General features: G+C 46.9%; 1 protein-coding gene across 1 annotated transcript; it reads left to right on the top strand.

Annotated features, from left to right (window-relative positions):
- Window positions 1-11,071: 11,071 nt before the first annotated feature.
- Window positions 11,072-12,953, top strand: LOC123184465 (probable cystathionine gamma-synthase 2). Its single transcript, XM_044596569.1, has 5 exons — window positions 11,072-11,780; window positions 11,872-12,075; window positions 12,208-12,294; window positions 12,399-12,721; window positions 12,830-12,953. The coding sequence occupies exons 1-5, from the start codon at window positions 11,136-11,138 to the stop codon at window positions 12,951-12,953; spliced, it is 1,383 nt and encodes a 460-aa protein (XP_044452504.1). The 5' UTR covers window positions 11,072-11,135.
- The last annotated feature ends 277 nt before the right edge of the window (window positions 12,954-13,230 follow it).

Here is a 13,230-nt window from a genome sequence, read left to right as displayed (position 1 = left end):
GGCATGCATGCGTGACAAGTATCGTTCATTTGCGACACTCGGTGCATTTTCTAGGGTTTTCTAGCGACAAAACATTACAACAATACCCCCACGTTACGCAACGTGCGTTTTGTGTCCCAATTCGTGCACACCTTGCCTGGGGGACCACATTGGCCAAGCCCACAAGCTCCCAAAAGTTGGGGTCATCTCATGCATGCTTCCACATGCACCATGTACAAGCAGGACCATTCGGGTCTGCCGGAGGTCAGGTTTGAAATTGGTTTATGCGTAACCTACGATCTCACGAAATGATCCCAAACTTAATCCGTAACCTACGATGACCATGGCATGCATGCATGACAAGTATCGTTCATTTCCGACACTCGAAGCATGTATAATATTGTAGAAATGATAGAGATACTATAAATATTGTTGAACATATACAAGTATACAATAACTAATACGTGTCACAAAGAGTTTTTTTAGGGATGAACCAATGATATTTATTTTGAGGGAAGAAACAATAAAGGTAGGTGGGCCGGCCAAGACCGCAAATAAGTGTCGGATCCATATTGTGGAGCCCACAACGCTGCGCTTTCCATGCACGTCGATCACACGCACGTTGATCACGGGAGTAGTTGCCGTTCTGTTACACAATTCTGGGATCGTGCTAATCCATATGTTCCTAATCCTACGATTGAGGAGCACGTTCAGCCTCGCTTCAACGGAGGAAAATATAGATCGCGAGATTGTCCACAGGGAAGTTACGACGACATAGGCGTCGACCTCGTATATAATCTCCTCCTCCTCGCACACGTCGTCGACTAGATCGACTCCTGCCGGCGAGGCGTCGACATCTCTGACCTTGACGAACTACGTCGAGAACGCATCGCCGACTTCTTTCATCTTCGTCGACCGATCAAGTAAATTGTGCTCCTTCCCTCGCGCTTTCATAGCAAGCTACTTCCTCCGTCTCGTTGCTTTGATGGACTTAGGTTTACCACGTATTTTCAACTAGTATGAACTGGACTAAATGCGTTCTGACCAGATGGCGTAGATGAAATCATTCTTTGGTTCTTCCATAGCATGGTAGAATAAGATGTTGTTTCTCGAGAAGCATGATGCAATACATTTTTGTCACAAGACCCAAATATATTTTCGTCACACGATCCAATTATATTGTTGTGCACATAGAACATTAAAGAGTTATTAACATTAGATGTTGATGAACCTCAAATAGGTACCATTGCTATAGACTCTAGTTTATTTACAGGTGAACAATTTGTCACCCTTTTAGTAAGACAACTAGACAAATAAGTAACAGTTTACCATATTAAATTTATTGATTATATAATTTAAATGATACTCAAAGAACTTGATCAGATGCAAGTAAATTCAATTACCAATTGTAGTTATTTTTTATTGCCTCATGTCAGCACACACTTGGCTGCATGTTGCAGTATACATGGTGATAGTATTGTATTTCCATTAGTGTTATTTTTGCATTAGTGTTAGCTACTACCAGAAAGTTTTATATTTTTGCATGCCTATTGTTATTTTTGCTTTAGTGTTAGCTAATGTCACGAAGTTATATATTTTCTTTCAACAGGATGGACGAGTTGAATGGAGAAATAGTATGCGCAGTTGAGAATTGCAGATCTATCGAGCGTCAACGCGCTAGACTGGCTGATACATCATTGCGCAGCATGCTGCAAATACCATCTATTAGGATGCGTACCCTGCTGATTAGGTATATGATTGAGAATTTTCAGGCCAGCACGGGCAAATTCATTATACAAGAGCAGGTTGGGGAGGTGACTCTCGGTGCGGTCGACGTCGAGTGCATCTTTAACCTCGAGAACCAAGGACTGTCCGCTTCGTACATTCTGACTGAAGAAGGCGAGGACATGAAGGAGCGGGTGCCGCCACAATTTCTCAGTAAGACGTCATAAAACATAGTGATAGATAATCTCATTGAGGACATAATTAAAAGTAAAGTCACCGATGACGATTTCCTTCGCAAAGTAGTGTTGGTCCTGTTAGGAACAATTATTGCTCCCATGTCGAGCAAGATTGTGCCAAAGCAGTACTACACTTTGGTCTATGATGTGAAACGTATTTCAAAGATTAATTGGAATGCCTTCACCATGCGTGTTCTCCTTGATTGCCTTCGCATAGTGAAGAAAGGCAAACACCTCCGCCAATGGCCGAAAGGCAATTTGGCTCTCTTGCAGGTACACATATCAAACCTGTTGCATAATGTCAATTATCATATCATTGCAAATTTTATGTGATGTATTTTACTAACTCTAAATCCTTATATTTTTTTGTAGTACTTGTACTGGGAGAAGGTGCAACCGGTCGAAGGAGAATGCGCCTATAATCCCAACTTGTCCATACAACCTCTTATGAGGAACTGGACAGAAGGCGCAGCCACTAGGAGAGATAGGTTCGACTATGATAATGGGCGCGGCCGTGGTAACGTAAGGGTAAGTCATTGTATTTCGTCTTTATTAAATGTTTTGTAACTTAATACTATTTATTTTTTATTCATCACATGTACTTCAATATCGCATGCAGATCGAAAATAATATCACCCAGGAGTGTAGGGCTCAGGAGCCCAACATCCCAAATAATGCGCCTACCATAAAGCCAAAAACCAAGCCTGCAACTGGAAACGCAAAGAAGTCGACGTCAGCCGCATTGTCGGAAGATTTGATGGAGCTTCTAATGAAGCAGTGCATGGACTTCATACACACCGAGATGAGGCAAATCCCTGATCAAGTAGCTGAGGTATCACACCCAAACTTTATACTTTACAGTATGTTTCCTGTTTTAAACCATCCTACCATTACTAAGTTTATATTTCTATTGCAGAGGTTGTTCGAGAAGTTGAACAAAGAAGGTGTCATGTACAAGCCGGCTGCTGTCGTGCCATCCGCGGAGAATGATCCGGACGAAGTGGATTCGTTCGAGAATGGTCCATATGAAAAGAAGGAATTCGTGTACAAGGAAGACATGGACAGTGATGGAGAGCCAATCATTGACATGACGCAGCCTGAAGTGCTTCCCGACCATAAAACCGTACCTGAGGTACTATGTATTTATCTTTCTGTATATAATTTTCTCGTTTAATTTTTTTCGTCCAGAAATGTTCACATGATTTAGTTTGCGAAACAGAAAACCCCATCGAAGCTGAAAGGACACAAGGAAGCTTCACCTGTTAATCGTAATGATGTATGTGGGGGTACACCGGAAAACCCTTGGGTGGTTGGTACTTCTACTCTAGCACCTTCATCGGACATAGACATTTGTCCATCTTCTGTCAGCAAGTTCATGGCTAAGGCGAATGGAAAAAAGGGTGGAACAATCGATAAGGATGAGGAGGTTATGTCCGGTAAGCGGAAGCGGACCGTTCCCAAGAAATTTGAATCCCCCTACGCACTTGACAAGCCTAGCAGGCGTACCAGCCATGGTCAGAGAACCTCTGGTACTAGTACTGCTACTAGAGGTATCGTAACTAACATTCTTAATTTTTTTATTTACTACCAATGCATATGATCACCATTGTTGATGTTCATATTATTTCATGCAGCTCTATTTTTGAACAATAATGTGCCGGAGGTTGTGGCAGATGAGTTGACGCTGGAAATAATTGATGCAGCTATTTAATTTGTCGAGTTAGCTGCTAGCACTGAGAAGAACAAGAACAAAAAAAATTACTATAGTAAAGGGCGTGGCATAACTCTGAGTTCCGAAAGGATTCTACCGGTACTAGCTCATAGATGGATGTCGGACGATGTAAGTACTACTTGCATGTCCTGTTTTTAAAATGCTCAATAATCTATGTCTCAACTTTCAACATGTAATGCGCTGATATTCTATGTAGGTTATTGATGCTTATATGGGACATTTGGAGCTGCGTGTTGGTCATGATCGTTATCTCTGTCCAGTGTGGAGGTCCAAATTCCTTGTAGATCGTGCTATTGCACATGACGATCCATTGCCATCGAGCTGCAACATGGATAGTGCTCTGACCAAAGCTGGAGCAGTTAATAGAGTCACGAAAGAGTATACTGTGCGTGATAAGGTACGTAATGTTTGTGATTCATCACTACATGATAGTTCATCGAGTATTTATTTTGATCCGTAATAGTTTTTGCACTTTGACGAGGCCACACGCGTGGTTGACCAACATCTCCGTGCTGGGGAACCACCCGCACACCTCCGTCAACTGCGCGCGCCACCCCTCGTCATCGCCGGCGAGGTCCATCATTGCTCTCTGCCATCCGAGGCTTCTCTCCATGGAGGCGGCTGCAGCGGTCGCCGGTGAGGGTATTCTCGATCTACTGTAGGTGGGGATAAGAGGGGAGTTCGAACCGGCGCCCGTGGGAGGTGGGTGAGTGTGGTGGGGAGGAGAGTGGTACAGTTACTTATTTAATGGCATTTAGGACGTGGGCAGGGGAAATGTACAATAATATTCTTTCTACCTCCCGCCCCGGCCATTACACAGCCCCGGTCATTACACGGTAAAGAATTTTTTTGATTTTTGTTTATAGGGAAACATCTTACTTTATTTAAACAAAGACTGGGATCTCGTCTGCTAATACACTAAGGATACAATCACGGGGCCAAAGCCTCCAAACCAAATAAACACAAGCGCCTACAGCTACCTTAGCCGAAGTATGAGCCGGCCGATTAACACAGTAAATAATTGAAGCAAGTGTTCTACTCTTGTTCCTTCTCCACTTTTCTGCACCTGATAGAAGACAAGCTAAGTTAATGAATGATACAAACTTTAATAATCCACAATGCATACAAACACTTGCTTCTGATTTTGTTTGCATTTCTTGCTACGTCTTGTGTGGCCTACCAATTTGCAAGCGCCGCACCGGGTTTCCAACTCATCAAAAGAGAGTGATGTACCATTTTTCGAGACAAGGCGGCTCTCATCTGCCTTTGTTGCACCTTTGCTTGACACTTTCATAGGATCTTTAACCTCAATCATGTTGCCTTCACCATCGTCCACATATTCAACTGCACACTTACTGATGTCGTTTGTTTGCTTCAACAAATTTTCCTGTAGCAGATCATACTCATGACTCTTAGCTATCACAGCCTTCAAACTCTCCTATAACTGATCCCACAAAGTAGGGTGTTTGCATGCCGCATGCATAGCTTCAGACGCTAACACACTGACCTGGCTATATTTCATTCTTTCCCCGGCCCCAGTCCAACCAAATCCCAACAGATCGCTTGTGCGCCTCGCGGGCAGTCCCAACCTTGCTTCTTTCGTGAACCGAATAAGAACTAAACACTTTGGTATTTCAGATATGTTCAAGTGCTTCAGTACATGGAATATGTGCTTGCAAGGTAGACCCTTTCGAATCATTCTTCTGCGGCTGCACCTTATAGTTTCTGCGGAATTTACTGGTGTATACTCCACCCAAAACGGCGCTTCCGGTTATTCTTCCAGGCCACGATGTACTGCTGTGATCCGTCTCCCAGCTTAATTTCTACAATCTCCATGCCGTCAATTTTTCTAAGATCATCTTGCAACATATAGAAGTTTGCTGGAGTGAAGACGTGAGAAGCAGCTATCTCAAGTTCCCTCGAGCTAGTAACTGGCACCGGTAAACTCTGTGAGGTCGTGCAGTCATCTCGCGCCTCATTTTCACGGATACGCACAACGGCGTTCTCATAGTGCAAAATCATATCCACCAGGGTCATTTCACCGTCTAGGTGGAGGTGAAGGCATGAGTTCAGGCTTTCACTCCGCTGGTTGCTTTTCATGCCAAGCCAAAACCCCTCAGTTAGATATGCCGCAGCCCACAGTCTCCTCTTCTTATACATCCGCCTCAACCATGTTACAGTTTTTTCCGACTGCCATCTTTTGGAAAATGCGTGCCATCTCTCCTCAAACGTTGATGTGGACGTGCTGTAGTACAGAAGAGTTCGGAACTCTTCAAGGACTTGTGACTAAGGTGAATCTTCATATTTTTCTCTATGTGCCACGTACATATACGGTGCCACACGTCTGGCAAGACTTCGCGAATTACCTTGATCATCGCAGCGTCGGCGTCTGTGATAACACTCTTAGGAATCTTTTGACACATGGACCTCAAAAACGTCTGCAGAAGCCACACGTATGTCTCCTCGGTCTCGTCTGAAACTATGGCACAACCAAAAACAGTGGTCTTCTGGTGATTGTTAAGACCAACAAAAGGTATAAATGGCATACCATAGCGGTTCATCTTGTACGTGCTGTCAAATACAAGCACGTCGCCGAAGTCCTCATAGTCATGACGAGACTGGGAGTCGCACCAGAACATCCTATTCAAATGTCCTTCCTTATCTAGCCTGTACTCGAAAAAGAAGCTAGGATCCCTCTGTTTCCTACTGGCCATGATGCCTATGGCTGTGGCAGCATCACCTTTTGAAAGCAGCTTCCTCTTCTCCTTGGCGCAAAGGTTGTATATTTCACGCCTGGTAAAACCAACACCGCCGTACCATACATGCTTGCTGATGAAGCAATCCATCATGTCGTGAATTCTAATCCCTGTAGCTCCCATGGACATTATCTCATGCTTCTGGTACTCTTTGATTTTTCTGTGGGACCAAAGAATAGGTACCTCGTCCGGTCTTGCCAACATATGGCTATGCTTGTCCTCAAAACTTTCAACATACCAAACCCCACGCTTTTGGTCAAGCTTGACGGTCAGGTGTGCTTCGCAAAAGCAGCGTGTCTAGGGTCTGAGCCTACGGCTGTGTCCTTCCTCGGTTAGCAACTTACTGTCACGTTTCCCTTGTCTTGAACAAACAAACCGCCTATAACGCATATGACGTGACTCTGTTTTGCTATACTTGACCTTATTCTTTCTAATGCTGAAACCATTATCTCTAGCATAGCTGTTGTAGAAATCATACGCAGCATCGTGAGACGTAAAGGTCATTTCCATTATCTGCATGAACATATCCCTCTTATCATCTGCACTGGAAGTATCTTGGACATTCTTTGCACCATCATCTTGTGTCACCTACACAATCAAACCACAACCATGAAAACGGATTTCTATGATTTAACATTACTTACTTCCATAGAACATTGATTACACACATACCTCACTCATGATGACCAACGACTCGGACTCCCCAGAACCAGGTGCATCTAATGATTCATCGTTAAGGCCGTTAAGGCATGTCTCCGCGTCGGATTCACCGTAATAGTCGTACGCATTATGACATTCGAAAATGAACTGAATAATACAACATAAATGCATAATTACTTATCATATAATATTCCAGAAGAAATTCGATTTGCATGCCAACAAAATTTTTCACTTACGTACCTGACTAATGTAATCTTCATTCGAGAGCTCCGAGTTGTTTTCCTGATCATCATCAAGCTCATTGATCTATAAATTTTCAACACAAAGAATTAATGTTGTCGGATGCCACCAAAAATTTACAACATGACAATGCCACTCACATTAAGATCATCCCATTCGTTCCCATTCTCTGACCGATCTTCACAATCTGAATTTTCATCATCTGACCAATATTCTATCCAGTCTTTCATTAGTTCTCCATACTCCATGTCTACCATGATATCAGTGAACTCCTCTTCCGCCATTTCCTACAACCAATAATATGTATCATCACATGTGCAAACATTATCAATGATGAAATATAAAACACATAGGACACGATCACAGATGTTATGTAAACAACCGCAACCGAGGCCATTCAGATCTGCCAAACTTAGTAAGGAAGATGGCCACGGCACCCGTCGTGATCACTTTCAATCGCGAGGAACTGCACGATCTCAAAACCTAGCTAGATCTGTGATTACCTCTGCCGCCGGATACCTAGGTTAGCCGCCACATCAAATAACGATACTGGTGGTGCGCACAGCCGACGGCAACCGACGCTACGTGAACCCAGATCACGAGGAGCAGCACTACCGGAACAAAATCCACGATCGCATGCGCCGCCGGGTAGCTAGGTTAACCACTGCCACTGGCACGGCGGCCGTTCGTTCGTTGTTGCCGCGAGCGAGACTAGAGGGGGGACGCGGGATGCGGTACCTGTGCGCGATCGTTGGAGATTCATGACGTTGTCGCGCCCGCTGTCCGACGAGATCGCCGGCGACGAGATAGCCGCCGGTGGAGGTCTACTACTTATGGAGCTGCGTCAATGCTCGCGAGATTAATGGAGCTGCTCGCGTGAATGATTGGAATCGGCAGGTCTTACGTGGATGTGGGGTCGTATCTATGTTTTTTTTGGACCAGGGTACTGTACGTATACGGTCTGGGTTATACAGGGCTAGACAGGGCTTGGATCTGGGCTGTGGCGGGCCAGGAAAAAAAATTCGCGGGGACAAAAATACCCATCCGAAATTAGGTTAGAGGGGAGCACCGGAGCAGGGCTCACTCAAACAAAGAGAAACTGCGGCAACCTCGTGTCTCCCCCGCGGGAGACCCAAGGGGGAACCCTAGCCGCCCTCCTCCCGCCTCCACCTCTCCTCCCCGCCGTCAACAGCGCCACCGGGCAAAGCTTGGTCAGTTGTCCGGCGGCAGAGAGTCTCTCCCCCTTGTCCATCGTGGTTGGCGCGGGGCAGCCAGATCGAGCGGGGCGCCGGACTAGCGTGGGGCCGGGCGGCGCGGTAGGCGGGTTTCTTGGCTACGTCGTGCGTGGCACGGCGGCGGCGGCGGCCTGCTCGCAGCATGGTGACGGCTGCGTGGTGGGCAAGGTCGATGGTCGCGGGCGCTGCCGGGTTTAGATCAGATCCAATCTGGGTCTTGGGCTTGAACGTCGTCAGCCGCCGCGGAGTGGTGGTGGTTGTCGCTGACCACGCCGGATTGCTGGATTCGACGCCTGGAGATCTACGATGGATTCTTCTCGATCCTCGTTCAAGGTTGGTTGAACCCCATGGCTCTCTCATCTCTGTAGGTTCTGGTTCGTGGTCCGTTGCCGGATCCGGAGACGACAGAGTTTTGGTGGTATAGGATGGGGACTGTAGGAAATTTTGATCGGTTTGTTCGGTCCGGCGTCGGCGATGTCTCTCGGCGCTGTTACCCTCCGTGGAGGCGATGTCGAGGTCTCTCCTATCCACCACCGAACCCCTCCCGGACGAAAGTCCGGTGGCAGCGTCCTTTCCGTCGTACCCTCGATGGAGGCGCCGTCTTGGGAGGTTCTACTGTTCGGCGGAGAGATGATGTGGGTGATGGACCTTGGCTTCACCTTGAGTAAGACAAAGCCAAAACCGTTGGCAGTTTCCCTAATGGAAATCGACTGGAACAAACACGTCTTGTTTCACAAAAATAAAAGTGTGCAAAGGTACCTAGCACCAGTATCAGCTGAGTATATGCATACCTTGATTTCCATTTGATGTGACCCATTCTGTATAAAACGTACTGAGAATTGAGACCTCTCCTCCTCTGCCTTCCCCGCCTCCCGCGCCGCATCTACGCGGGTGCCACCCCTCCCACCCCCCGCCAGCCACCGCGCCACTGCGGACATTCCATTGGCTCCGACGCAGTCCCTGACCACCAGGATTTGTGCCTCCTTGGCCCATCGACGGCGCACTACCGGTAGATCTGCGGCTACCACCGCCGGCGACTATGCCTTGCCATTGATTGGCCGTGTATCGGAACGCACTGCCCCGGCAAAGCCTCCGCGCCACATAAAGGTATTGATTCCCCCTCTAGCAACTCGGATCTCTCCCGCCGGCGGTTCGCCGGCAAAGACACGCCCGCCATCGCCTGGGCTCGGTGCTAGCCCAGTAGCTCGTCCGCTCACCGTTGCCAGTCGTAAAGTGAGATGACTGCCCGCGGTAGGTGGTGCGCCGAGTTTCTACCATGCTAGAACATCCCGGATGGGTGTTCTTCAAGTGCAAAAAAGGTGAGGTATGTGCTTCTTTTGAGTCGGTTGTTCACCGGCCGCCAGCAGAATTTTGGTAGCTCAATGTTTGCTCAAATTTGTGTGTAGGGTGGATGCAAATTTTGTATTGGGTAGAAGATTACATCGATCTATTGATAGTATGAAATTTGATAGATGTTCGTGCACTCATTGCTAGAATAGAGGCTAGAGATGAGACTAGATGTGAAGCAACGTCGAATTCTTCGGAATCAAAAAAGAAAGAAGTGTGCAAGGTCGAGAAGGCAATAGAGATAATCAACAATGAAGACATAGAGAAAATATTAATCCAACTTGCGGAAGCAGTTATGAAAGTTGGGTATCTTTTAAAGTGTCTAATTGTGGTTTTTGTTTTCTTTGGCCTTGCTCTCATAGCGAAGAATTGATGAATTATGTACTCCAATGTATCAAAATGCCGTTGAATGCAATAAAGAAGCAAAAAAATGTGTTTTGATGGCCGAAAATGAAATGCAAATGGAAGTACTTTTTACTCCGTTATGTATAAGGGATCGGTTAGATCCAGAGAAAACATAGTGGAGTAAAGATACTCTTGTAAGGGTTTACTATGCCGGATACTACGCTATTTTAAGGGGATTGGTTAGAAATGCCCTAAGGGTTATATCCGAAAACCACCTCCAAAACCGTTTTCGATAACGGTGGTTTCATGCCTAGGTTTCCATTTGATGCGCCGCTGTTTCTTCCATGTAGATCCTACCGGACCGCTTTTGTTTTCTTCCATCAAATCTAGCGAGGCATTCGCCAAAGCCCAACCAGACCCATCTTTGTTTAATGATGAGGTCTTGTCCAATCCAACGCAGCATCGATCACAGTACGGCGTTGTAGATGTAAACACGCAGATTTGACCTAAGACTTCCCTTAGATTCGTCGTGGCCCAGGTCTACTGGCACGTTGCAGCTAACTAATCACATGCCTTATTTAGTAGTAGTAGATTAATCATGGATCCACTTGTACATCTTAATTACCACGCGGCTTAATTACACGCCTGCGTGACTGAGCACTGATGCCACATGTGGCATGTGGTAGTGGGACGATATTATATGTAGACTGACACGTAGATATGAATCGACGCGCACAGAGCCAGACTGATCGATCGGCAGTATATATTACCACCATCGTATACACAGATAGCAAGAACACAAACGAGCAGCTGCTAGCTCTGGCTAATCTCTTCGATTCCACCTGTTTTCACTCCTCTTCGTCGACCCCACAAATTACTAATGGCGCGGTCATCTTCTCCTCTCGTCAACAAGGCTTCGCCCATCGAGCAGCGCCGCCTGCTCCGCGCTCGACGTTCATCAAAGCGTGTCACCGCTTTGAGCCCGGAGGCGCTCCTTGATGCCACCCTCCCTGGCGCCGAGCAACCTGTGCCGGTGGTGCAGCAGGATGCCGCCACGGCTCTGAAGCGAGATGCTACTCTCTCAGATGAGACCCTGGCGGTTCACGCCGGGGAGAAGATGGGGAAGAACGGCGCCATGGACACTGACTCGATCGCGACACCTATTGTGAGCGGCACGACGCACTGGTTCAAGAGCTCGGGCGACCTCATCGCGTTCAAGGAAGGCCGGCGCCACAGCTTCGAGTACGGCCGCTACGGCAACCCCACTGTGAAGGTCCTAGAGGACAAGATCAGTGCACTGGAGAGGGCCGAGTCGACGCTTGTCACGTCCTCGGGAATGAACGCCATCGTTGCCACGCTGCTTGCGCTCGTACTGCCCGGTGCCGGCCACGTGGTGACCACGACTGAGTGCTACAGCGAGGCACGCGCCTTCATCCGCGACAAGCTCTCCAAGATGGGCATCAAGGTGACATTCATCGAGCTGAACGACATGGACACGCTCAAGGCCGTTCTTGACCATGGCGACGTAAGTTAATTTCCATAACACATATATAATCAAGGGATCTATGAATGTATGTTGGTCGTTTCTGACTCTGAGATGCTTGGCTATGATGCAGGTGACACTCTTTTACACTGACTGTCCGACGAACCCCCACCTCAAGTGCATCGACATTAAGCTCGTCGCGGAGCTGTGTCACCGCAAAGGGGCTCTAGTGTGCATCGACAGCACCCTCGCCTCGCCCATCAATCAGAAGCCGCTCACCCTCGGGGCCGACATCGTCGTGCACTCTGCCACAAAGTACATTGCCGGCCATCACGACGTGAGTAGCTACCCTAGATCAGATGTATTTTCGTAGATCATACAATTACACTGCCATTTTGCTCCTTTACTTCCATGATCACTAGTAGTGTCAATGTAGTTTAAGACTTCTCATCGTGTCATTCCATTTCAGGTCATTGCAGGATGCATCAGTGGCTCGGATGCGCTCATCTCTAGGATCCGTGCGTGGCATCACGACCTCGGCGGCGCCATTAGTCCGGTATGTAGTATATATTAACTGTAGTACATATGTTAGCACTCATTCTTATTTAAGAAAACTAGATTTTAAAGCTTACCACTTGCACTGCAACTGAATTACTGCAGGATGCAGCCTACATGATCATACGCGGCCTCAAGACGATGGTGCTTCGCGTGGAAACACAAAACAGCACTGCATTGCGCATGGCGCGCTTGCTCGAGAACCATCCCAAGATTGAGCGGGTGTACTACCCTGGACTCATCAGCAGCCCATGGCACCACATCGCCAACAGCCAGATGACCGGTTGCGGTGGCGTCATCAGCTTCAAGGTGGCGTCAGACCTGCACGGCGTCATGAGGTTCATCGACGCATTGGAGATACCCTTCATTGCAACCTCTCTTGGCGGGTGTGAGAGTCTCGTGCAACAGCCGGCGGTCATGTCCTTCTGGTATGTGGCGCTCTAGGGTTTCTCTCGTTTGCAACTTAGAGGACGATTCACTATATATATTTATGGTCGACATTTTGACTTATATTGCATGGATTGTGTATTTATCAGGGGGGAGAATGATGAGGAGAAGGCCAAGAATGGGATCAAGGACAACTTGGTGAGGTTTAGCTTCGGGGTTGAGAAGTTTGAGGATCTCAGGGATGACATTCTCCAAGCCCTAGAGAAGATTTAGGATTATTCTTGATCCTAATTAATAGTGTAACAATTTTGACAAGCTAGCTTTATAGAAACCCTTTTTGTGCATATGGTAGGTAGTCAATTTGTGCTGAAATCCTAAGCAATGGTAATTAGTATGTATTATTTTATTTCTTGAATAAAGAACATCAAATTTGATGATAAGAAATATGTGCTTCGGGGCGGCGGGGCCATATGTAATTGAAAGAAGTTCAGACAGTACAAAACGTTTCATCCTGTTTCACTATTACAGCCATGTCAATCACTTTTATACA

Source organism: Triticum aestivum, chromosome 2A, assembly GCF_018294505.1.
Source record: "Triticum aestivum cultivar Chinese Spring chromosome 2A, IWGSC CS RefSeq v2.1, whole genome shotgun sequence".
Lineage (NCBI taxonomy): Eukaryota > Viridiplantae > Streptophyta > Magnoliopsida > Poales > Poaceae > Triticum > Triticum aestivum.
The sequence above is the reverse complement of the archived record's forward strand: the minus strand, read 5'-3'. Positions and strand labels throughout refer to the sequence as shown.